Source organism: Culex pipiens, chromosome 2 (assembly GCF_016801865.2).
Source record: "Culex pipiens pallens isolate TS chromosome 2, TS_CPP_V2, whole genome shotgun sequence".
NCBI lineage: Eukaryota > Metazoa > Arthropoda > Insecta > Diptera > Culicidae > Culex > Culex pipiens.
The window spans coordinates 60461399-60487502 of NC_068938.1; the positions used below are offsets into that span (position 1 = coordinate 60461399).

A 26104-nucleotide genomic window follows, 5' to 3' on the forward strand; every position below is an offset into this window, starting at 1 on the left:
AAGATTAGGAGGGAGAAGTCTACTTTGCCAGCCGATTCGAAGGATCGGCCTCTTTTATTATACAGACGTCCGTGCGATCAGTCGAGGTCGACAAGTGACAGTGCCGTTCTTTGTGCTGTTCACACCTTGGCCTTCCGGAAGTGGAAGTGCTTGGCGGAAGTCACCAGTCCGCTCGACTCGACGACGTACGGGTTTCGGTCGGTCCAGGCCTATAAGCGCGGAGGAGCCGTTGCCTGCACCTAACAGTAATAGGACCATCAGCATCTCTGGCGCGGGGCGCCATAACCACCAAGGAGATTTCCCCTCTCGGTGGGACCAGATCGGCCAGGTGCCGGGTCCACCGAATACGCCACTGAGGGAAGACGTCTGACGTAAGTAGGACCAGCAACGCCCGCTTGGCCTACCTCTGCGTAACCCAGCCCAGCAGCTCAAGAGTTCCGGTTCAGCAGCACCAGCCATCAACCGTCATTTGGCTGCAACGACCCCCCCCCCCCACCTGGGAGTTCCGGCGGCACAGTCGAGGGCGCTCCTGTGACCGGCCATCGTAGAGGAGAACGCCGAAGGCGTTCAGTCGGAGGACCAGCTGCAGCAGTACGGTACGTTGTCCCAAAGTGCTTTACACGCCCACACCCACACACAAATACACGTCTTCAATAAATTATACGTTTTATTTTGAAAAGTGTGGTTCTTTGATTTTTAATGCCCTATCCGTATCTACCTGAATCCGCTTAGTAGTTCGTGCCGACCCTGAGTGATGAGTAGTCAGTAGCTTTGGTCTACGACTACCCAGTCAAATCAATCCGAATTCTGAAACGGAATCTAATTAGAATCGTACACAAATTCCGTTTAAAACGCAACAACCGGTTCGAAAACGGAACCGGTTGTTGCGTTTTAAACGGAATTTGTATACGATTCTAATTAGATTCCGTTTCAGAATTCGGATTGAGTTAACTGGGTACCTTTGAGTTGATGGTCTTTTGTCCTGGAAAGGACTGAGCCATAGACTAATAAAAGACTACTCAGTGGGCTCTGAACCATGACTCAACCTTTTTATGACCCCTCGACAGGGCCGGTTCACTGTCAAAAATGACAGATCGAAATGTCAACAACTGGCAGCTCTGACTTTGACATGACATTTTGCGCAATGTTATTGTTTGGGTTTGGGTTTTTGTTTTGAATTAAACGGAACCAGTTTCCGGAAGAGGACGGTGATTAGTAGAGTGAACCATCGTCTGGAGGGGATCCCGAACGAGATCCCGAGGGTGGTCGATTCTAGACAAGAAGCGGCTCTCGATCGAGATCATTGCGGAATGTTGATAATCTTCTTCTCCGAGAACGATCACGTGAGCACCGTCGGGTTTGCCAAGCAAAGCCGGCGCGGGCCGCCTCCGGTTAATACCGGCAGGGCAAAACCGTCCTCCTCCAACCCGGAATTGTCACTCTGAAAGGAATGAATGTCCTTGCAGATGCCATCTTGGCCTCGACGAATTGCACCTACTTCAAAAACCTTAAAACAGCCAAGATCTTTGCTCTGAACGGTCAACTTGTGGCATTCCTAACCCCAGCGATAACGTCGTCAAACAAAAATTTGTCCCCGAACCAGCATCACCAACAAACCGCCTCGAGCACCTCTTTCGCCGTCGCCGATATAGGCGAGCTGTACGCGGAGGTCAGCAGGAAGAAAGCCCCCAAAAAGAAAGCCCGCTTCGTCCCGGAACCGAAACCCGCCGAAGTCGCTAAGTCCGAGAATCCTCTTAATGGGTCATGGGAAAAAACCCTTCTTTTACTTTAGTACAAAGAAAACAAAAACGCCGATATTTTTATCATGCACTTGAAAGTTTATTTTCAATGGTTGGTTACTATTTTTCTCAACATGATCGAAATTCACTTTTTTTGTTCACAAAGTTCTTCTTGACAAACTCCTTGCCCTTCCGGATGTTTGTTTCAGCTCCGGAATGTCCTTCTTTAGCAGCTCTAGCTCGTAGGCGTTCACCTTGGGCAGACCAAGGTTCGGCGAGGGCAAAACGGGCTGCAGCGTAGGCCGTCGTGAACGTAGCCGATCCGGCACCGGCCTTGGCCTTGAGGACCTCTTGAATGCGTGCCGTCAGGGCGGCAATCTTGTCCTGGGGAAGCTCTGGGGTTCACTGGGATAATGGTCTTGCCGGAGTGGCCTCCGATGACCAAAATGTTGGCCAGCCGAAGTCGACACCCTCACCGATGAACTTGTTGGCACGGATAATGTGCAGCGTCGAAATGCCTAACACGCTCTTTCGGGCCCAAAACTCCGGAAGGCAATCGTTACCATCGAGTTGACTAGGTTCGAGGTGATTCAATCATCCGGCGGCGAGGTCGCGGACGATCGAGCCGTTCGTATTGAACAGATTTGGCTTGCGAGGAATGATGAGAAAACAGCAATCATCTAGAAAAGAGAACACAAATGATAAATTCGCAATTCGCAATTTTCAGTGTAAGAACGGGCCTTGACCGATCTTATGCACTAGGTTCCCGACGAACACGCACTGCCCTTACACCTACATCTCACCCTTGCTCTGAGTCAGTACGAGCAGCACGCTAGAACACGCTTTGAGTGTTCGTGCCAGGCATGCACACCTTCTTTTCCGGTTACGCATTTTAACTCGGCCGGGGGTGGTACATTACGTAGGGTTTGATGTAAGTATAAGCGCCTAACCATTTAAAGTGTGCCTATCAACTTTCATTAGAGCAAAAACTGTTTTATTTTTAGTTTGAATTCAAAAACTTATTGTTATTTACTGTGTATTGTTTTCTCCTGAAATCTTCCCTAATGTTAAGTCGTGTTAATCTGTTGCTATTTCTTTTGTCGCGGTGTTTTGTTACAATTTTTGATCCTAAGCATGTTATAAAAGTTTACCAAAAATACAATAGTAATATTTGTGTTGATCCTTTAACCATTCCATAAATTGAGTAAGGGCTCAAACCTCACTTGGTTGAAAAAAAGGGTGAAGATTGAAAACAATAGACAGTAAAAGAGAATTTATTTTATAAAAATCAAGTATCAATAGTAAGGGAATGATGAGCGTATTTTGAAGAATAAAAATGAGAAGCTAGATGTATAAAATGTAAAATTAGACAATAGTTAATAGAGATACAAAACAAGCTTAGATTATAGTAATGATAATTTATAGGACAGATAAAGAATTATTCAAATAAATAAATTCGCAATAAAATCATCTATTTATCATTCGCCTAATCTTTTTAGGCGAATGATAAATAGACTTGATATTACTAGTACATGAAGTACATGAAGAATTGGGAATCAATAGAGCAAAAATAAAAATAGGAGATAGGTGGTAGCTGAGAATGAAGAGAAGAGAAACCCCGTTGTGCGATGTTTCAGGTACATCCACAGCAGTTGACTCAACATACTGCGAATCAAAACAATACCGTCTACAATCACAAATTATTTCCCTTTCCCACATTGTCGCGCCCCTTTCTTTTAGCCGTCTCGACTCTGACCCGCGGTGGTCAAAGGTTTACGATCCGTTTCCACAGGCCACCAGCTAGGTCATCATGAAAACCAAGCCAACGTGGAGGTAAGAAAATAGGACACTCGCAAGGAACCAGAGCTATACTGTTCTGATCAAGATAATTCGGATGATCTAACAGAACTACGGATGTAGTTAGTTACGCTCCTTCCAGGATGTTCCTTACGTGGACGTCAACCGAAGAGCACGCAACAAGGTCAGTGCCATTGCATGCTCTTAGGTTTCAATCCTTGGCCTGCAGCAATCATCTAGAAAAGAGAACACAAATGATAAACCGAATAAAATAAGCATTTATTTTAAAAGCTAAACATTACCTTACAAACCAAACACCAGTAAATTTCGCTTGTTTCGCCAAACAAAAATCCCTGCACAGCTGATTGACTTGTTTGCAGCCTGCTGCCTTGATTGCTAAGAAAAACAAAAACAAACAAGATGCGCGCGTAAATCAGCACAAAACGAAATCGAAAAAACCAGCGCTGCCATGTCGTTCTGTCATACGAGGGGCAAGCCGATGCGTGGTTCAACGTGGTACCCGCGGTTCACAGCTTATGAGTCATAATTTTTGAAATTTTTTGTTCCGAGTGTTTAGTCTTTAATTAGTCTATGACTGAGCTAGCCGTCCTTGATAACTGACCAAAGTCATTAGTTTCAGACCTCAAGTCTTGCAGCTACTCGATGATCAGTCCGGGACTTTAAACGGCGGTGCGGGTAAACCCTGTGGAACCACGCAACTTGTCCGAGGGGGGCGTTTTGATGGAGCCGTTGTCCAGATCGAAGACTTCGACGGCGTTCGCGGAGACGACTTTCAAGACTTAAGCCCGGTACGGCATCGCGAGTTCATCAAGATGTTATGTAATCTGGACGATCCGGACGATGCTTTTGTCCTGCGGCCTGTAGTTGATGTCGACCTGCTTGAAGTCCCAGACAAAGTTCCGGAAAGCTGGCGCTTTCCCTCGACGTCCTTGAAGGTGGCCTTCATGGTGGAAGACTGCTAATCGCACGTAAGCCGGTCAAAACCGAAGGCAAAGTTGGGCAGTCTTCATCAACAGCAGCGGCGGTCGCAACTCCGTTGACGGAATGACCAACCAAGCTCTTCGACGAGGCGATCTGAAACAAAAGGAAGAGGTTTGTCATTCATAACCTATAAATAAGTTAAAGAAATCCGTCCAGACCTTTTCCAGCACCACAACCCGGTAGAAGCAGTTTTCGTACGGCACCGCGTAGATTCCTTCGACCTGAATCTCCTCATATTTGACCGGTTCCCCGGCCGTGCGCAGCTGCCGGTTGATATCGTTTCGCAATCCGCTTCGTAACTGGGCAACATAACCAGGATGGAGAAACTGGAAGACACATGCAAGAAGCCGGTTCCGCCGAGCCCGGGAACGGTGGCCAGAAATCTGAAGGAGTCGTCGGTTATTGGGTTAATGGTCCGAATCATCAGAAATGCAGCGTAACTCACCTTTTATTTCCACAGTAAAATGGTTTTTTTTTTTCTTCGAAAAACGTGGCGCGAATGAAAACCATGAAAACATGACCGAACAAGTTTTCCGATTTTTTTCCTAACACTTTGACGTTTGATTGCCAAAAATCAACAAGAAAACCGCTTCGGCGAAACGCGGCGAAATGTCATCGAGGTTCCACCATACACCAGCAGGTGTCGCCCTTGTGCAAAAATGCTCAAACGGAATCGAAGCGGAACCCAACCAGACAAACCGTTTAGAAAATTTCGAAGCAATTTTCGAAGCGGAATTCGAAGCGGAATGAACCCGTCAAGCGGAGAACGGTTTGATTGGGGACGAGCTCTCCTTACTGGACGACTCGTCGATCGTCCTCATAACCAGTTTAGCGATCACCACGATCAGTCGTGTTATTTACAACAATAAACGTTAGTCTTTACCGTAAATTCTCGCGTTTTCATTCTGACTTCCGACTTCTGCTTTCCTCTGGTCGCCGATAGGGCCAACAGTCCCGTTCAGAGGGTCGAGCGCAAGTCGACGTGCTGACCAATCCCGAAAGCCGGCAACAACAACATGCACTGACTGAAGAATTCCGGTGCAGAAGATTGAACGGTTGAAGGGGTAATGGGAGCGGGATCAGAAGACGCAGACCCGGGAGCGGGACCAACTGAAGGCGGTGATTGCTAATGGTACGTTCGTTTGATGGCTAGTTCCACACTGAGTGCCGCACTCAGAGCTGTCAAAGTGTTTCTTTGAAGAAACTCGCGCTAGTTCCACACGAGTTTCGCCGCCATCTTGAAACTGAAACTCTAGTGCCGCACTCGATATTTTTTCAGTTTCATGCGAGTTCCACGCGCACTGACAAATGACGTTCGATTGAACCAAAACTGGCACCGACGAGTGCGGCACTCAGTGCCGCACCGGCTCTTGAAACGAACGTACCATGAGAGTGGTGTTGGCGGTTGGCAGCAACATGTAAACGGTCCCGGGGGATGTCGAGAGGACCTGGTAAAGTAGTGCCAGCAGCCGAAGGGCGCAATCCGACGGGGTGGCCAAGCCCGAGGGATTTGGATTTCCTTCAAAGAAGAAAGTATTTGTTTAAACTTCTATTCAAAAGGATTTTTTTACCTTTTAACCCGCTGTGCCAATCGACGAGACCATTTCGTGATTTCGGAAATAAACCGAATTAGGGAGCGTTCTTTTATTACATAACGCAGTAGGGGGAGAGGGGGGGTCGGAGGCCGTGTTACGCTCCATACAAAAATTTTAAAATTTGTATGAAAATTTTGTTACGATGGGGGGGAGAGGGTCCAAAAATCATTTTTTTGCGTTACGTAATAAAAGAACGCTCCCTTATCGGTGCGGCGAGAGTAGAAATCGCTCGGTTCGATTTAGTGCCAGAGCGACAATACGCCGAGTTTTCTCCGATCAATTCTTCCGCTCAAAACTCAATGGGTCCTTTCCACCAAATCTGCTCTAGATAAACCGGTTCGATGCAAAAATATCTGACAGTTTCTTCTCTTTCACACCACCGAATCGCTGTCTCTCTTTTGCTCAAGCCCGTCGTCATTGCGGTCAGTCAGTCCATCAGAAATTTTTGGTGTCAAACATTGGGTGAAATTTCGTGCGTGATTTCCGAGTGCTTTCGCGTCGATTCCTTCCCAACAAAAGGCAAGTGAGTTCGGGCAATCCGCGTGAAACTAGTTTCCTGTTTCGGTGAAACGACGGCAGCAAATTGCCACCCAGCAGATCGCGCGTTCCGGCCGGAAATTCTTCCAGACGTCGGCGGCGACACACGGCATAAGAGAAGGCATTTTTTTGACAAGGGAGCGAAGTTTTTCTGCAGCGGAACACGACGACAAAGTGGGACTTTCTCCGGGTTTGGCTCCAGGTAAGGAAGCGTTTGGACCGTTCAGGGGCGGGCTTGGTGTGGAAACATCGTTAATTCCGTAGTCCGTAAGGGGCCAAGATTGCAATATTTTTGCTTCTCATCATCGGCCGTCGGAACATCCGTGTGAAGACAGGGTCGAACTCGAGGAATTCCTTTGCGGAGGCTGGCGTTTCGAGGGGTAGGACAGTGGCATAGCAAATTGTTGTTGATGGATTGATTCGTTAAATTAATTTATTACGAAACGCATGTTTTCCCTAATTTGTTATGGTTATGGGGACCGAAACAGTGGCGAAATAGTTTTGCAGTATTCAACAATTGTGTTAACTGTTTATTTATTTATTTAACCATGATTCCTGTGTTAGCAAACAAGAGGCCAGTTTGCTAAACAAATGTTCAATGAGTTTCCGTAACAAAACCTAGCAATTTTTTGCCTATTATACCTATGTTCATCTATTTCTTTTTTTTTTAAACGAAGAGTGATGAATCTGATACTTCCTTGATATAACTAATTGTTTTTAGTAGTTTTAGCATTTTTTTTTATTTTATTTGTTGGACACCAACAGGCTTCGGCCCCAATAGTGTTTTATCTTACAAACTAATACATAAATAATTAATGTCTAAAGAACCTCAATATTTTTTCTTTGATAACATCATGATACAAATTAAAATTAAACATAGAAGCGAAAAAAGTGAACGCCCGGTGTAACTCTGTTAGTGCCGATTTGGATGATTCAAGAAGCATTTGAAAGGAAATTCTAGTTTTTATATATCCAATTGGCCAAGGTAATGGTTGGTGTCCACCGGAGATGTTCCGGATTTTATGGGACAACGTCAAGTAGGCACTTTTTAAAGTGCGTGCCATTTTAACTTTGATAAGATTTTCACTTAATCCATATTTACCTGTTGATTGCAACCTGGAGCATAAAAGTCCGTTGGAAATCAGCTGAGATAAGGCCATATCTGTAAAAAAAACCGAGAATAGGTTACGGATACCGCTAGTTCTTGATTTTAATCAAATTATCTGAGAGTTTCGGTAAGTGACCAGAATTTAAATTCTTCACATAGATAAATCAGGAATTTACCATTCTTTGGATACTAAGTCTAGTTTGTGTGCGAGCTTCGTCGGAGGATGACAGGATCCAGGGTTGCTACGGACGGCGCGGATCGCGCGGATGGCGCGAATCGCGCGGATCTAGCGCTGATTTGCTGGCTAATTTTGTTCAGGCGCGGATTTCGCGCGGATAGCAATTTTGATAAATAAATAATTGAGAACGATAGAATTTCTTTCAAGCTACAAAGGAAAATGTTATTAGCAATTAAATAAATTCAATCTTTTTTGTTGAGTGCAAAAACATCAATTTCTAAGAAGTTATTAATGCAGAAAATTTTCTTCTGAAAATTATTGATTGTTTTTTTTCTTAATACGAAACTTCGAAATAATCATCAAGGAGCGTTTATTTTTAAAAATGTATTGAGATTTCTTAAGTAAATTTTACATAACATTACAACTTATTATTTTTTAAACATTTGCTTACCTGATTTAAATATTTTTCTCTTATTATTCACAGGATACATTAAATTTTCTCTTCTGAATAATATTTCAAATTTTTTCCAAAGATATGGATGAGGATGTACTTAAATGATTATTAGGGTATGTTCCGGATAGGATTTAACCCTTAGATTATTTTTGAGCTCGGTACAGGCTTTCAATGGTTCCAAGGCATTTTTTAATATAGCGAAATGTAATTTTAAAATTAAAAAAAAAATCAAAAATTCAACCATTTGAAAATTTCAGAATTTATTACATATTCAAATATACAAAAAATTGAATTCATCATTTGAAACTGCCAAAACTTGCAGACTCAAAAACGCAAAAAGAAATACGAATTAGCACATTAAAATATTACGAAAAAAAATTATCATTAGACAAATATTTTTTTTGGATTCTTCAATTTCGTTCTTAAATTATTAAATTAATAAATTAATAGATTATGATGATTATTAAAGATTAAATGATTAAATGATTAAATGATTAAATGATTAAATGATTAAATGATTAAATGATTAAATGATTAAATGATTAAATGATTAAATTATTAAATTATTAAATTATTTAATTATTAAATTATTAAATTATTAAATTATTAAATTATTAAATTATGAAATTATTAAATTATTAAATTATTAAATTATTAAATTATTAAATTATTAAATTTTTAAATTTTTAAATTATTAAATTATTAAATTAATAAATTATTAAATTATTAAATTATGAAATTATTAAATTATGAAATTACTAAATTATTAAATTATTAAATTATTAAATTATTAAATTATTAAATTATAAAATTTTTAAATTTTTAAATTATTAAATTATTAAATTAATAAATTATTAAATTATTAAATTATGAAATTATTAAATTATGAAATTGCTAAATTATTAAATTATTAAATTATTTAATTATTTAATTATTAAATTATTAAATTATTAAATTATAAAAATTATTAAATTATTAAATTATTACATTATTAAATTATTAAATTATTAAATTATTAAATTATTATTAAATTCTCAAATCCTGAATTACCACAATTTTTGCCATTTTCTTAGTTCGGATCATTTTCGGAGTCACATTTTAATTTAGAGAAATTTAGATAAGAAAATAATAGGAATTTCGTGTTTCGATTAGATTCGATAGATTTTAAAATGTTGCGATTGTTATATTTTAAGGTTTTTCAATTTTTAAATTCATGAATTTAAAATTTTATTTTTGCTGAATGTGTTTTCAAAGCAACGATATTTATAGTGTTACAACAACTGCTAGAAATCTTTCAGAAATGGCGAAAAAGGTTCCACTTGGTGCAGCTGGGATTTGAATCCACAACTGATCAACGGTACTGATCCAAATGCTTTCTGTTTGTTATTCTTTTTCTTCAAAAAAATAAGTCATTTTGTTACTCTGTTCTATGTTTGTCGCGAATTTCTTTTTTTTATATGGCGCGAATTTGGCGCGGATTGGGTTTTAGGTCGGCGCGGATCTGGCGCGGATTTTTTTCAACTTTTTCGTAACAACCCGGAGGATCCCAGTTAACTCAATCGGAATTCTGAAACGGAATTCAATTCGAACGCCACAACCGATTCCGTGTACGTACCGGTTGTTACGTTTGAAACGGAATACGTAAACGATTCGAATTGAATTCCGTTACAGAATTCCGATTGAGTTGACTGGGATCAAGCCTGCGCGTCCTCCGGATAAAAAAAGGAGTGAAAAAGAAGAAACCCCGACGAATTGGTCAGATTTCGGGGGTTGAATGAAGCGTTACACAAATGCCATTTCCCAGGCAACTCAATCGGAATTCTGAAACGGAATTCAATTCGAATCGTTTACGCATTCCGTTTCAAACGCAACAACCGGTACGTACACGGAATTCGAATTGAAAAAGCTGGTCGAGTTGATTCAATTTTGTTTTGATTAGAAACAACGCAGAAATTTTGTTGTTTTTCCAAAACGGTTCGACAAATTTGAGCGAGTTAGTTCAACACAAAATTTAGAGTTGATTTAATAAAATTTGAGGCTTATTTCAACAAAAAATCGTTTAGCTGAATCAAAAAAAGTTTTTGTTGATTCAAACAGGCCTGATTTTTTTTTTGCGTGTTTGAGAGAAACGGACAACATTAAGTATTGTTTTATTATAATTAGCTGTTTTTTGGTTATTCAAAAAATAGAACATGCTTCTTGAATCATCAAAATCAGTGGAAATTTCGCAAAGTTAAGAGCATTTCAATTTTGATTATTTTTCCTTCTGTTTAACCCCTGTACTGCCGTTCTACGCATAATTGTCTCATGTTTAAATAAGGGCAACTGAGAAAAACGCGATTGAAATTTTCGATCGATTTCTGTGTTTGTACGTTTAATTGTCCCGTGGGTCCCTATATGTCCCTAATCACCCCGTTTAACATTTTATCACCCTTAATTGTAATCCTCTTGTAGGTAAACAAGATAAAATGCTTCGTAAAACTCATGATTTCGTGACAGAAAATACTTGGTGGGACAACTATGCGTAGATGTTCAACGATGGGACAAACAGACTTGGTGTTGTTTTCAATGAGTTTCTGAACAAAGTACTAGATTTTATGTGTTTTTTTTTTCTGAAAATATACGTAAAATTAAGCTTAAAAATGATATAAAAGTCAGAATCGTCCAAATGGCAGTGTAGCAGTCCGGAAAAAAACTGTAAACTAACACAAAGTCTATTACTTAATCAGGTCAATTAATTAGAGGCGACTAGAAATCTGAAATTCCAACGATTTGTAGGTTAAGACTGTTTCAACGAATCATCTTAGCGATTTACTGTTCGCAGATGGGCTGGCCATTGTAAAGATGGATGATGTAAGGAAGTGATCAAATTTTAAAAGATTGGCAGTGCAACAGCTCTGCCGCTAACAGCGGACACGATTACAGCCTTGTTTACAATCGGAAGGACAACATCATACTCTTTGTTGTGATATCCACAATCTAGTGTGGTGCGTACCATTTCCATTGAATCCCGTTACCCGTCAGGGCAGCCTCAACGGAGAGAAGAGGCATCCCCCGTAATATTTGCTGCTGCACACACAAATATTTCCACAAAATGCATGAGCGCGCACCGACACCGACGACGAAGACGACGACCATCGTGTGGATATGCGCAACCTGGGTTGCGGCCGATAGAAAGAGAGCGCCAGAGATGATGACACAAGGATACAACGATACTAACGGGCAGCAGAAGGGACGGACACAGGATGGAAGGAAGGAAGGAAGCCAGCAGCAGCAGCACAGCAGTGTGAGGACAACGAAGACGACGACGGCCTGATGACTAGTCGGTGTGGTTTATTTTTTCGCAATTTTTGCATTGGAAATCTGTGAGGAAAATCCAAACGCGGTGTGTGGGCGGTCCGCGAACCGATTCCGGAGTGCCACCGTACGGGCAAGTGGTGCAGACAACCCCGGAGAACGTCGTCGTGAGAAGCTCTACCCGGTGTGGCTCTGGCCATTTGGTGGAATCGATCGCAAATACACGTAACCACGGCGGGACAGCGCCATCAACGTCTTCGTCCAGAAAGTGCAAGTCTCGGTGGTGGTGAGCCTGGAGGCAAGATCTGCCCTTGTTCCTGCCTCTGCTGCTGCTGCTGCTGACCACGGAAGCACGTCCAGGGCCGACTCGGCAGCGGCCAGCCGGGGTGGTTCCGCTTGCTGTCCCCGCCGGAGGAGGAGGAGGAGAATTGGTGGTGGCGGCAGTGACTACGACGACGACGACGGCGGCCAAAACGAAGACGAACCGGGGCAGAACCTAAGGAGCCCTCGAATTTGGATGTTCTTGCGTATCTTCTTTCGCGTAATTATTATCTGATTGTGTTGCATTTTTTTTTCTTATAGAGGGTGAATTGTACAAGCAATAATTTTCTTTTTGCACACCGTTTGACCTCTCTCCGTGTGTGCTGTCTGGCCAGCTGCAGTGTGAAAATTTGCTTGGACAAAGTGGACACGGCGATGGTGTGAAGCAGTGAAAATTTCGTTTCTATTGAATAGAATACTAATCATTGCAAAACTTGTATGTTTTGTAAGACAATAATTCTAGGGTTTTTTTAAATGATCCAATAAATTAAATTTTCTTTTTTTTCCAGCTTTTTGTGTTTTTGAATCCCTCTGACTTAAGGTGGTTTAAAAAACACCCAAAGGCTGAAATTTAAAATTTTGTTTATTGGACCTTTTTAAATTAAAACTCTAGATATGTTTGTCTATTTACACTTGTTATATGACAGACATAACTGTAGGTTTTACATGATCATCTAAAATTCGATCTAAAATTCGCAAACAAAAATATTTTTTCATCCAATTCTCATGTTTAAAAAACATTGGAACTCTTAAAATTTTAGAAAATTTTATGGTTGGAAGTTTTACTTGTTTTATGTAACTGCCAATATTTAAAAAATCTCTGGGTCAACTTTGGCTGTGTTTTTCACTTACATTTTCTATATTCTCTACGATTTTTTTACTAAATATTCAAACGACAATGGTATCGCCCACTAGTCGAAAATGGGAAAAAAACAAGCAAAAAAAATGAAGAAAGTGGCTGTAAAAACCAGACTTTCCTTTTGACGGGTGCGACAACGGTTTGCTATGATACCGGTTTTTCTATGCGCACCATTTCTCGTCACGAAAAAAAACCCGACACAGCTCGGTAGCTTGATCGGTGCACCGAAACCAAAGTTTGGTGTGACGGCGGTGTGGATCGGGTACACAAAACTGACTTGGTTTCTGCGCCTACCACACGGGAGAAGTTTAGAACTCTTGATGCCTAGCAAGCCAACTGAAATCAACACTTCTTAATGGTGTGGTTGTCAAAGGCACTGCATTAGTATTGTAAAGGTTCTTGGTTCGAATCTCGACAGTTATTATTTTACTTTTTTTGAATGTTTTTATTTATTCAGAATAATTCTTTAGGAATAGAATTTCGTAGCGTCATGAAATATAAACTCTAACTTCTAGTGCATATAATCCTGAAATATTCATTTCCTGCCTGCATAATACAGAACGTTTTCTCTATTCCACTACAAAAATCAATTCAATTTTTTAACCATTTGACTAGAGCGTCGCAGGTTCGAAGAAGTTTTTTTAAATGTAATCACTAATTTTGATAATAAAAATTGAAAAAAAAACCTCAAAAATATGTATGTCAGGATTGAACCAGGAACCTCGTGATTAAAAGGCGGAGATCACAACCGCCAGGCCACCCCGAAGATGTAAATGATGGCTAACAAACCTCAATCAAAACAATGTCGCCTCCGGTTTACTTGGATCAACCATTCTGTTTAGTTGCATCTTGGTATACAGTTGGGTGCACCGGTGGTGTACCAAGGTGCTTTCGGTACAGTTGCTATGGTGTGACAATAAACAGCTCGGTTTGGGTTCTAGAGTGACACGAAAACCGCACCACGGCGCACCCGATCTTGGTGTTCAGTGAAGCCTGGTAAAAACATAAAAAAAAAATTAAAAGGCAAAAGATAATGACAAGAAACTTAAACAAATTGGCAAAATAACAAGCCATATTTGGAAAGGAATAAGGTACTAGATTAAATTAAAAATCAACAATCATCTTTTTCTTTTTTTTGTGATTTGTTTTACTATACAATATAAAATGTATTTCGTGGAATCTGAATATCTGCATTTTTTTTTTTCAATAGGTCCAATAAACCAAATTTTCAGTGTTTGCTTTTTGGGTGTTTTTGAAACCGCCTTGAGTCAGGGGTATTCAAAAACACCCAAACAGCAAAAACTGAAAATTTGGTTTATTGGACCTTTTTTAAAAAAAAACTCCAGATATAAATTGCCTATAAACATAATAGATTTTCAAACAATTACTGCTCTTCTACGCATAATTGTATCATGTTCAAAATTCAAAAATCGATTTATGTGTTTCTACGCATAATTTTCCCGTGGGTCCCTGTTCGCCCTATATGTCCCTTATCACCCCAGTTATCATTTTATCACCCTTATTTGTAATCCTCTTGCAGGTAAACAAGATAAAATTTCTCGGAAATGGGACAACTTTCCATGATGATTTTTTTAGAGGTGTTCATGTAGAATGTATATTAACATCTCTGCAAATTTAATCAAATTTCGTTAAATTGTTCCCAAAAGCGCGCAATAATTATTAAAATCAAATAAATAAAAATTGTAAGTAATAATTAATTGATATCATTTGAACCATCAACAAAAGCCCGTGTGAACCGTTTTGCTACTTTTTCGGCCTTTTTCATTTGGTATTATACCAAATAATAATACTATGAGCAACAAAATATTTAAAAGTATTTTAGATGAAATGACTAAAAAAACTTTTTTATCAAAACAAAAGTAAATAAACGTTATGAGTGTTCAAAAACAAGGCAAAACATTGTTCTCGAACCGAAGGATTCATTATTTTCCTTATTTTCATAGAAAATGTGTCTCACAAACAAATCTAGAATTTTAATTGAAATGTCCTATAGAAACATTTAGAATTATTAGGAAAAAAAGAACTTTAGAAATGATTGCCAGAACAAGAAATATCAAAAATATCTGATAGGGTAAAGTAGTCATCAATGAGACACTTTTGGTTTTCAACTTTCAAAGATTTTTCTCATTTTTTCATCAGCATGTTTTAATGAGCTTTTTGTTGCATTTTCTTTCTTTTAATGTGTTCTAACATAGACCAAAATATGAGATCGATCCGACATCTACAGCCAGAGTTATTCAACTGTCTCATTCTAGACGCACTTGGCAGGAACAATGAGACAGCTGGGGAACAATGAGACACACTACGAAAATCAAGATTTTTCTAATAAAACATCATGTTTTGTATTGTTCCATTGCAGGTAACTTGCCTTGAACATTTTAGAGCAATTTTGCCAACATGAAACTTTAATTAACAAAAGTTATACTAAAAAGTATTTAAATTTTGTAAAATTCGTATATTTATAAAAAATAACTTTGTATTTTTGGTTAAATGAAGTTAAAACTCTATAAATATGCCAAAAATCACTTTTAATTCATGTTTTGAAAGATTTCCATAAATTTTGAAAAGTTTAATGAAGAAAAATCAAAGTGTCTCATTGTTACCCATGAGCTGCAATGAGTGGGGAACAATGAGACAGTCCTGCATACTGGGTATATTCTAAATTTTGGCCAAACCTAATGAAAGGACATTGTAGCCCAACTCAATCCCTATGGAACGTCGAAAGAAATTTGAAGAAATATTAGTTTTGGTGTTAATTGCAGCCTACGAGCGAAAAAGTAATTTTGTCTTTAATTTACTTTTACACCCAAGAATCAAACATTTATGAATTACTTTTCAAGGGAGCGTCCATAACCAAAGCCACTATAATTGCAGACGTGTATCCAGTAGACACACCTTTCCCTCAAATATGAGCCTGATTGGTTGAAACTACGACTTGTGAGAGCCATTTTATCATTGTTCCCCGTGTCTCATTGATGACTACTCTACCCTATTTGTAATTTTGGAAATTTTGTTTTCAAGAAAAGAAACATATTTTTAAGCATATTTTGAAGAATTAAAAATATAGATCAATAAGTGTTAAGAAAACGAGTTTTTTCCTTCAAATTCAACTTTTTCTTTTCTAAGATTTAATACTTGTGAATAAATGTATTTTCTAAATTTCATTATATCAAAATTTAACCATTTACGCGGTGCAAACAGCTTTAACCCTCTAACGCCCATGGTTACTCCAGAGCACCACTAAGTTTTGTCTTAAACATTAAATTTCTCTGCAGCCATGCATTTTTTCAACCTGGTTCAACCTGCATTAGTTTATACATAATGTTAACAGAAAACATTAAAAATTTCATGTGATTTGGGGTTTCAGCCGGAGGCTGGTTCAACTAAAGATCCAGTAATGAGTTACGCGAAAAAATGTAAAAAATCTGCTTTTTGCTCTGGGCGGAACGGGGTTAAGCGTTAGAATTTTAAAATTTATAGGAAATTTTTCGGAACTATTCGATACAAATATTTTCAAACTTGAGTAACCATGTAACCAATAGTAAAATTTTCGCAAAAATCAAACTATTGGTGGATTCAACTCAGAAACGTTAAATAATCCACTTATAGGTGGTTGGTGCATTCATAAGAAGTTCATTTTTCGAGTGATTTTATAGTCTTTCCTCAGTAAGGTGAGGAAGGCAAAACGATGCACTTTATAAACATTACTGTAAAGTACTTTTGATTTCAAATTTTATTCTTTTGCTGAGTCATTGCTCAACGCAATTTAAAAAAAAATGTGTTCGATTGTTAATGTTAAAATGTGAAATGAAAAATGCCACTAGCCGTTTTTGAGTTCGATTCTACCAATGATTCTTTGATTTCCATTAATGAATATATTTCTGCTAAAATCTGGCATTTTTTTTTGTAACGTTTTGGTCCGGCAATTGTAAATATTCAGTTCAGTTTGCCTTACAACAGAAAAAATTAGGTCACTGCTTGTTAACAGTTGAAATTGATTAGGAGCAAACTGTCGGAGAGCGAAATAATTAGGCGACTGGTTTCTAAGAAGTTTAAGTACAGAATGGTTTGTTCAACTAGGTTTACAAATAAGGTTAACTACGATCGGTCCAACTCCACAGCTGGCTAGATCCCAACACAAATAACGTTCAGTTTTGGAAATTAGTATTTGAAACCGCCTTGAGCCAGGAGTATTGAAAAACACCCAAAAAGCAAAAACTGAAAATTTGGTTTATTGGACCTTTTCAAAAAAAAAACTCCAGAATTGTTTTAGATTTGGGCAGAAGGCATTAATAACTTGTTATTTGATATCTAATAACAAGTTGATGCCTTCTACAACAATCTACGACACAGACACTGCCGTTCTACGCATAATTGTCCCATGTTCAAAAAAGTGCAACTGAGAAAAACGCTGTTGAATTTTTTCGACCGATTTCTGTGTTTCTACGCATAATTGTCCTGTGGGTTCCTATTCGCCCTATGTGTCACTAATAGCCTCAGTAAGCAGTTTATCGCCCTTATTTGTGATTCTCTTGCTATACAACAGGTAAACAAGACATAATGCTTAGTAAAACAAATGATTCCGTGTAAGAAAATACTTGGTGGGACAATTATGCGTAGAAGTTTAACAATGGGGCAAACAGACTTGGTGTTGTTTTTAATGAGTTTCCGAACAAAGTACCAGATTTTATTTGTTTTTCTTAAAGTACACATCAAACTAAACTTAAAAATGTCATAAAGTTAAAATCGTCCAAAACTGACACGGGACAATTATGCGTAGAACGGCAGGACAGGTTCATTAAACTCAGAAAAAAATACAGTGAAAATTTAGAATGGAAATTACATCAGTACACTTTTGAATTGAACTTGTACTCGCAGATTTGGAAGAGATATTGAATTCTTGAAAAATGTATTGAAAAACTATGACCTAATGTTATTAAATTGATACAAATGAACTTAACAAAAAATGTAAGAATTCATCAAACTAATTTCCATTGCAAAATTTAGTTTCTGAAAATATATTTGGCACCCCCTATAGCGTGGTAGAGGTCCGTAATGTTTTGCTATGCCATATATTTTGAAATTAAAACATTTCTTTATTTAAAAAACGAGTAAGAAACTCGTTAAGTTTCACAAAAAAGCGTGAATAAACCATAGAAAATTCCTTTTGCTGCGTACTGTAACTATACCGTTGCAAGATTATTAAATTGATAATGACTGTCTAGCAGCCTAGTAACTGTCCATCGTGCACTTCCGCAGGTATAGACTTACCACGCCGCAGTCCCCTTACTCTACTCTTGCTCGCGTTGCGCTTATCACACGCCGCTCATCCCTGTGTTATTCTTTACTCATTCGCAGTGCTGTAACGACCAAGAAATGAGTGCGCTGAACAAATCCGCTGGCCCGACCGAGAACGGGGGCGAACACAACGAGCGGCTGGTCATCCTGGACGCCGGAGCACAGTACGGCAAGGTAGGACCATCTGAAACTCCGAAGGAAACATAGTTTTAACACCATTTGATGCTTTCCAACAGGTTATCGACAGAAAGGTTCGCGAGCTGCAGGTCAAGTCCGACATCCTGCCGCTCGACACCCCCGCCCAGAAGATCAAAGAGCTCGGCTACCGGGCGATCATCATCTCCGGCGGGCCCAACTCGGTGTACGCCGACGATGCGCCACAGTACGATCCGGACATTTTCAAAATTGGGTTGCCTATTTTAGGTTAGTGTGAAGAAGGTAATGGTTGGTTCAATTACTAAAGACTGTTGTATCTTTCGACAGGCATTTGCTATGGCATGCAGATCATCAACAAGGAATTTGGCGGTTCCGTACACAAAAAGGACATTCGCGAAGACGGCGAACATAAAATCGACGTGGAGACGAGCTGCCCACTGTTTACGTAAGTTAACACCAATTTACGACCTTTGAGTTGAAGTTTGGAGGAATAAGAAAGGGATTGCTATTCAAGTTTGCGGCAGTTCCTGATACAACCCTCCCAGAGCAAATTCCAAATACTACGAACATCTTCAAGCGATCGAGGTCTCAGCTTCAGAAGCTACACGTTGTATTACAAAATTTTTACCATTTTAAGAACTACGAATTGTAGTGTCTTCAAATATCCAAAATATAAATTTTCTTGTTTCGTTTGCAGTCGCCTGGCCCAGGAGCAGGTGGTTCTGCTTACGCACGGCGACAGCATCGACCGGGTGGGCACCAAGCTAAAGGTGAGCGCGTACTCCTCCAACAAGATCGTGGCCGGCATCTACAATGAGCAGATGCGAATCTACGGCGTGCAGTTCCACCCGGAGGTTTGTCTTACCAAGCCAGTGGTTCAAAAGATTCGTAATTTATTTACGTTTTTGATATTTTTAGGTGGATCTAACGGTCAACGGCAAAGACATGCTCTCCAACTTTCTGTTCGAGGTCTGCGGGCTGGCGAAGAGCTTCACGATCCGCAGCCGGCAGGAGGAGTGCATGGCCTACATCAAGGAACGTGTAGGAACGAGCAAAGTTTTGGTAGGTGGTTTAGTACATTCGGCTCGTCCGATTGTATTGCTTTTAGCCGATCTAGCAGTAGTTGAATCCCAAGAAATTGCTATTTGGCCTAATGGAGATTTGGCCTCCTCCCCTGTCGATTCAGAATTGTGTTGTTGTTCGAACACTAAGTGCTCAAACTCAACCCAATTACGAATCATCTCTGCGATACGACTTTACGCAGTAGGCCTGGCCGCTTTAACGCGTGTGATGTTTCAATGCATTCCGATGCAATGGTGCACTACAAATGTTAATAAATGACAAGAAGAGTGCTTGGCGTAATCTAACCTAAGGCACTCCACAGTGGGCGAAATGGAACCCAAAATCGGACTTAATTGAACGCGGCTGGTTCCCTGGTATGAATAATAGTGTTTCTTATGTAAAAAAATCCGAGGAATCGATTGGTGATGGTTTCATCCACCGCACGAAACGGCAAAGGGTCCATTTTGCCCCAATTCCCCATTTTTTTACATTTTTTCTTGAAAATCGGTCTGTATTTAGAGCGGAGGCTTTATGCGGCCTTCCAAAATGCACTAAACTTATTTGAAAATGTCCCAGGAATTCAGTAAAAATAACCACATGCACCGCAAAAATCATCTAGGGTCCATTTAACCCCAATTCCGCTATAAAAGCATTTTTGGCCGTTTTCAAATGTTAGGTCAGATTTAAAAAATCTGAAAATATTTTTATCGTAAAGATCAGACAATTTTACATAAGAATAACGATTTGCACTTGATAGTTTGACACATTTATGTTGATGAAAATAAAATGTATGTGAAAGGCAGTTTATTCTGCGTTTGGGAAAATTGGCCCAAAAGTGATTCTTCAATCTTTTTATTTAGTTTAATTTCTATATCAACATAAATGTGTCAAACTTTCAAGTGCAAATCGTCATTCTTATGTAAAATTGTCTGATCTTTACGATAAAAATATTTTCAGATTTTTGAAATCTGACCTAACATTTGAAAACGGCCAAAAATGCTTTTATAGCGGAATTGGGGTTAAATGGACCCTAGATGATTTTTGCGGTGCAAGTGGTTATTTTTACTGGATTCCTGGGACATTTTCAAATAAGTTAAGTGCATTTTGAAAGGCCGCAAAAAGCCTCCGCTCTAAATACAGACCGATTTTCAAGAAAAAATGTTAAAAAATGAGTAATTGGGGCAAAATGGACCCTTTGCCGTTTCGTGCGGTGGATGAATCCATCACCAATCGATTCCCCGGATTTTTTTACATAAGAAACACTATGTTTTATACCAGGGAACCAGCCGCGTTCAATTAAGTCCGATTTTGGGTTCCATTTCGCCCACTGTGCACTCTCTAGGATCCATTCGAAAGATTGGCTGCGTTAGGGTCTGATTAGATTAGATTAGTATGATCCAATCTCACTCTTGATTAGTCGAAGAATAAATCGCTATAAACTTCTCCCAACATGTGTAATTTGCCCTTTTTAAATATTTTACAATCAGGTTTTTTCAAAATTGCATTCAATACTTATTTAATTTAAATTAAAGAAAGCAAAGCCTCTTCAACTGCTCCATATAAAATTTTTGCCATAAGGTTTTTAAGCAGTTTCCCATTCATTTATTTGAAATTCAACACAAAGAAGGAAAAAATCTTAAAAGTTGTACATTTTACCCTTCTTCAAATATTTTAAAAAGCGAATTTATTACATCTCTGAAAAGACTTTCTTGAAAAAATTTACTAATTTAGCTTTTTTTGTAATTTTCCTTTTATTTAAAATTTGGCTTAAAGAAATCTCTTTTACCGTTTTATAAGAGCAATTCCAGCTCAAATCAGGATTTTTTCTGGTTCTTTTGTACCCGGCACTCTTCGATTTCAATGAAACTTTGTAGACATGTTATCCTACGCTTTTATAAACCATTTTTGTGTATATGGATCCCAGTTTCACTCGAGAATGACATTTGAGAAGGGCTTACGTTATTGAAATATTTTTTATATTTCGCATATTAAGAATTACTGTAACTCGAAGCCGTTGCATCGTATCAAAAAGTGGTCAAAGACAAACTTGTAGGAAATTGGACGGACACTGAAAGAAAAATACAAACAACTTCTATGAGATTTTTAGATTTTTAAGTTTAAAAGTCAAATTTTAAGTTTGGGAAAAGGACTGGTTGAACCGATTTGGATCGTTCTGGTCTCATTCGATCCATCTTGGAGTCCCACAAGACCCTAGTTAATATTATAAAGTTTTGTAAAGTACTTCAAAAGTTATGCTCAAAAATTTCATTTTAACAATCCGGAAGATTGTAGGTGGGGTGTGTAGGGTGGTTTTTGTAAGAAAACTAACTTAATCCACTTATGTGGTTGGTGCCTTCCTTACTCTTTACCAACAGTGGGTGATATGATTGGTTTGAACACAAATTTCATTTAATATTTTTTAGATCCGGTATAAAAATGTACTCATGTACTCAAAATCAAAATCGAAATGTGACCTAACAACCTCTGTCGTTTAAATTGGTCTAAATCAGTGGTCACCAAACTGTGGCCCGCGGGCTGGTCTTGTAATTATTATGGAATCCGGCCCGGCCTCGTATCAAGAAAATCAAGCAAAACAATGTAAAGGGGCCGAAGTCGAAGTGTAAACAAAGAGTCTGCCCTACTCACGTCAGTTGATGTTTACATTAGGAATTAACAGGATAGACTCTTTGTATACTTTTCGGCTTCGGCCCTATTACAATGGTTTGCTCGAAATGACGAATAAGTTTGCTTTTATAAAGAAAAAGGCACAAAAATCGGGTTCCGTTAAAAAAAAAGTTTGTTTTTTGTATTTGCTTGACCTCAAATTGCATAGAAATTTTGGGTTCTGAAAGAATGAAATATAGGCTTTAACCCAATATTTTCAAATAAAATTTTATTTACTATCCGAACCAAAAAACAATTATTTGATGATAAAATTATAAATCATATGTTTTTTTTTGTTCCAGTATTCTTTTTTATCTTTGATTTAAAATTATGATATCAAATTATAGAACGTAAAATCAAAGCAATTTATTTGAAAAGACTGAAAAATTTGTTGACAGCTGAAGCAATATTGATATCGAGAATATCGACAGCTAGAGAGTCCATTGTAAACACATTTTTAAGTCGTTTGTATGTTTAGTTTTAAATATTCTTTTAAAATTGAAATATTCAATGAAAATGCCTCTTGATTGTGAGATTCCTACTCGAAGTTCGAAGGTTTTTTTACTCTCATTATTGCTTAGTGAAGATTAAGCTACAATATTTATTTAAGCTTTTGTTTTCTTCCAGTCAGGTCTTTAAGATTAAGAACAAAATATTTGAATCTTTTTTTATTTTTCAAAATTCATCCATTTGTAACAAAAAATATATTTCTATGGTGTAATTTTTAATTAAATTAAAAAATGTGCTTTAAACTGATTTTATGCTGAAAATGTTTGTTTCAAAATTTATTAAAATTAAATAAAAATAAAAGTTAAAAATTGTTTTAGCTTAAATATTTCAAAAAAGTAGCAAATTATTTCAAGCTAAAAAGAGTTTTCAGTCCAAACATGTTTGTGAAACTACTCTTCAAAAATCTTAATCTTGGTGAAACTTAATTTAACTTAAACTTCAAAGAAAAAAAGTTTCGAATGGAATGATTTTTTTTTTGCACAAGAAATGTTATAAGAAAGAAATGAAATGTAGAAATGTAAGCAAGGATTGATACGGAAGTAATTTTTGTTTAAAATAAAATAAAATTGGAAACATCAAAATACATTCAAAAATCATATGAAAAAGTTGTGCGATAAGTTTATCAAAATTCAACTTTCTTACTATTGAAATTTTACAAATTTTAGTAATTTTTATTTGTTTTTCCCTTGAGGCCTTCAATACAACTACTAATTTTGAAAATGGCCCGCGAGGTTCAGCTGGCTGAGGACCACTTGTCTAAATTGATAATATTTTTACACTCTTCTTTCAGTTACTAGTAAGTGGCGGCGTAGACTCCACGGTGTGTGCAGCCCTGCTTCGAAATGCCTTAAAGCCAGAACAGGTTATCGCTGTCCATATTGATAATGGTAAAACAAATCAATCAATAATTGCGACAAATTAACAAATCGTGCATCTTTCTCGGCGGCGACAGGTTTTATGCGTAAAAACGAGAGTGCCGCGGTGGAGAAATCCCTGCGCGAGCTGGGCGTCGATCTGCTCGTGCGGGACGCGTTCTACAAGTTCACCCGGGGCACCACCACGATCAAGGTGCCCGGCTCGCTGTACAACCAGGACACGCCCATGCTCTGCCAAACCATCAGCCCGGAGGACAAGCGCAAGATCATCGGCGACGTGTTCGTCAAGGTGTCCAACGAGGTGCTGAAGGATCTGAACCTGAACGCGGAGGAGGTCTTTCTGGCGCAGGGCACCCTGCGGCCGGATCTGATCGAGTCGGCCTCGTCGCTGGTGAGCACCAAGGCGGACACGATCAAGACACACCACAACGACACGGAATTGATCCGGAAGCTGCGGGAGGCGGGCCGGGTGATTGAGCCGCTGCAGGAGTTCCACAAGGACGAGGTGCGGCAGCTGGGATACGAGCTCGGGCTGCCGGCCCATCTGGTGGAGCGGCATCCGTTTCCCGGGCCTGGCCTGGCGATCCGGGTTCTGTGCGCGGAAGAGGCTTACATGAAGGATTACTCCGAAACGCAGGTAGGGCTTTTGGGTTGAAGAAGAAGTCTCTGATCTGAAGTGTGGTTCTCGTTGCAGGTCATAGCTAAAGTAATTGTGGACTACAAGACCAAGCTGGAGCAGACGCACGCGCTGTTGAACAGGGTGTCCAGCACGACGTCCAAGGAGGAACAGGAAGAGCTGTGTCGCATTTCCAGCAGTATGAAGCTGAATGCCACGTTACTGCCAATTCGAAGCGTTGGAGTTCAAGGTATGGTTGTCGTGACTCACTGTCCTCAGTGAAGTAAACTCTAAACTCTTCACAGGTGACAAGCGGTCGTACAACTACGCGGTCGGACTGAGCAGCAACGAGCAGCCCAACTGGCAGGACATGATGTTCCTGGCGAAGCTGATCCCGCGCATCCTGCACAACGTGAACCGGGTATGCTACATCTTTGGCGACGCCGTCAAGTACCCCGTGCAGGACATCACGCACACGCTGCTGACGCAGAACGTGATCGCGCAGATCCGGCAAGCGGACAGCATCGTCAACAGGGTAACACATTGGCTTGTATCAACTAAAATGTCACAAAATGCTCAAAACGTGTTTTTTTTTTAGATTCTGCTGGAGAACGAGTGCATGCGCAAGATTTCGCAGATGCCGGTCATCCTGATACCGGTGCACTTTGACCGGGACCCGGCCCCCAAGACGCCCTCCTGCCAGCGGTCGGTCGTGCTGAGACCGTTCGTGACCAACGACTTTATGACGGGCGTGCCGGCGGTGCCCGGAACCGATCGGCTTCCTTTGCATGTAATTATAACAAAATCATTTTGATAAAAAAAAAAACAAAGATTCGACCCAAATTACATCTCGCCAACAGGTGCTGCAGAAGATGGTCGACGAAATCAGCAACCTCAGCGGCATTTCCCGGGTGCTCCTGGACCTCACCTCGAAGCCACCGGGCACCACGGAGTGGGAATGATTCGCCCAACCGCCGACGACGCGATGCCGCTTACCACACCACAATTACTTCTACCCATCAACAACTGCAACTGCAACCTTCGCGAGTGGTTAGATTTATGTTTTCTAAAAAAAATCGCAAACATTAGCCGTGAGAAGATCGCGTCAAACGTCGTCGTCGTTGTTGTTTGCTTAGCGCGCGCGAGGCCAGAGAAAATAATGCTGTTGAACACAAGGAATACGTTATACACTAAAAGAAGAAGAGGAGGAAAAGGAAACAAGCAAGAAGCAAGAGATGTGGCTGCTCCCGTCTTACATTTAATATATATATTTAGGAGTTAGGTACTTGGAAGGATGTATCATGTACAGTAAATGACAAAAAAAAAACACACACACACACGGAGGTAAAGAGACAGACAGAGGATCGCAGGAATTACACACGACGGCTAATGGGTAAATGTGAAAGGCAGAAACAAATTTCGAGCAAATAAAAGTCCATCATCGCTGCACTCCCCGAAAAAAAAAATCACAACTTGTGTACTTTTCAAAACCAAAACTTCCTCCTTTATTGCCAATCGTAATTATGTGTGGAATCAAACGGCAGCGTCCTTATTACTATTGCTTCTCAACACCCTAAATCAGCAAGGTGAGAAAAAAACAAAAAAGAGTTATGCAAAACTGTTACAGAGAGAATCAAAGAAAACTCATTGGTTATTAGTTAGTGTACTTTTAAAATTGTCCGTAACGGCGTTAGCTTCAAGCGCCCGAACATCCAACAATTGCGAAATAAACGACGATTAAGTTAAACAAGTGGAGCATTTTTGTTGCGTTTCGTTAACATCCAACCTTCAACTTTGAACCTGCTTTATCTGTTATTCACAGGTTTGGTTTGGGCAGGCGCGCGCTGTCTTGTGGAAATACGCCGGAGGGATGAAAAAATAGACACACACACTGATTGGATACAAGCAAACGTGAAAAGTAGTAGGGTGAAAGTCTGTAACGGAAAAACTTTTATTTATATGTGATCAAGAGATGAAATCGAAATACATCAATCAAGATGCTAACAAAAAAACAA

General features: G+C 39.4%; 2 protein-coding genes across 3 annotated transcripts; one reads left to right on the forward strand and one right to left on the reverse strand.

The window, feature by feature from the left end:
- Positions 1–1744: 1744 nt before the first annotated feature.
- On the reverse strand, positions 1745–11408 carry LOC120413599 (malate dehydrogenase-like). The gene is made up of 4 exons (XM_039574506.2): positions 11319–11408; positions 4697–4837; positions 4526–4631; positions 1745–2134 (listed from the first exon to the last, which is right to left on the reverse strand). Exons 1-4 carry the CDS (start codon positions 11406–11408, stop codon positions 1869–1871), a joined length of 603 nt encoding a protein of 200 aa, XP_039430440.1. The 3' UTR covers positions 1745–1868.
- Positions 6549–26104, forward strand: LOC120413611 (GMP synthase [glutamine-hydrolyzing]). Of its 2 annotated transcripts, none has more exons than XM_039574515.2 (12): positions 6549–6872; positions 18267–18380; positions 18443–18629; positions 18690–18807; positions 19060–19216; positions 19281–19424; positions 23389–23485; positions 23551–24110; positions 24168–24339; positions 24395–24624; positions 24688–24879; positions 24950–26104. In XM_039574515.2, exons 2-12 carry the CDS (start codon positions 18285–18287, stop codon positions 25049–25051), a joined length of 2055 nt encoding a protein of 684 aa, XP_039430449.1. In that variant the 5' UTR covers positions 6549–6872; positions 18267–18284; the 3' UTR covers positions 25052–26104. The 2 variants fall into 2 exon arrangements, with proteins under 2 accessions (XP_039430449.1, XP_039430448.1); XM_039574514.2 differs by lacking the exon at positions 6549–6872 and adding an exon at positions 11745–12248.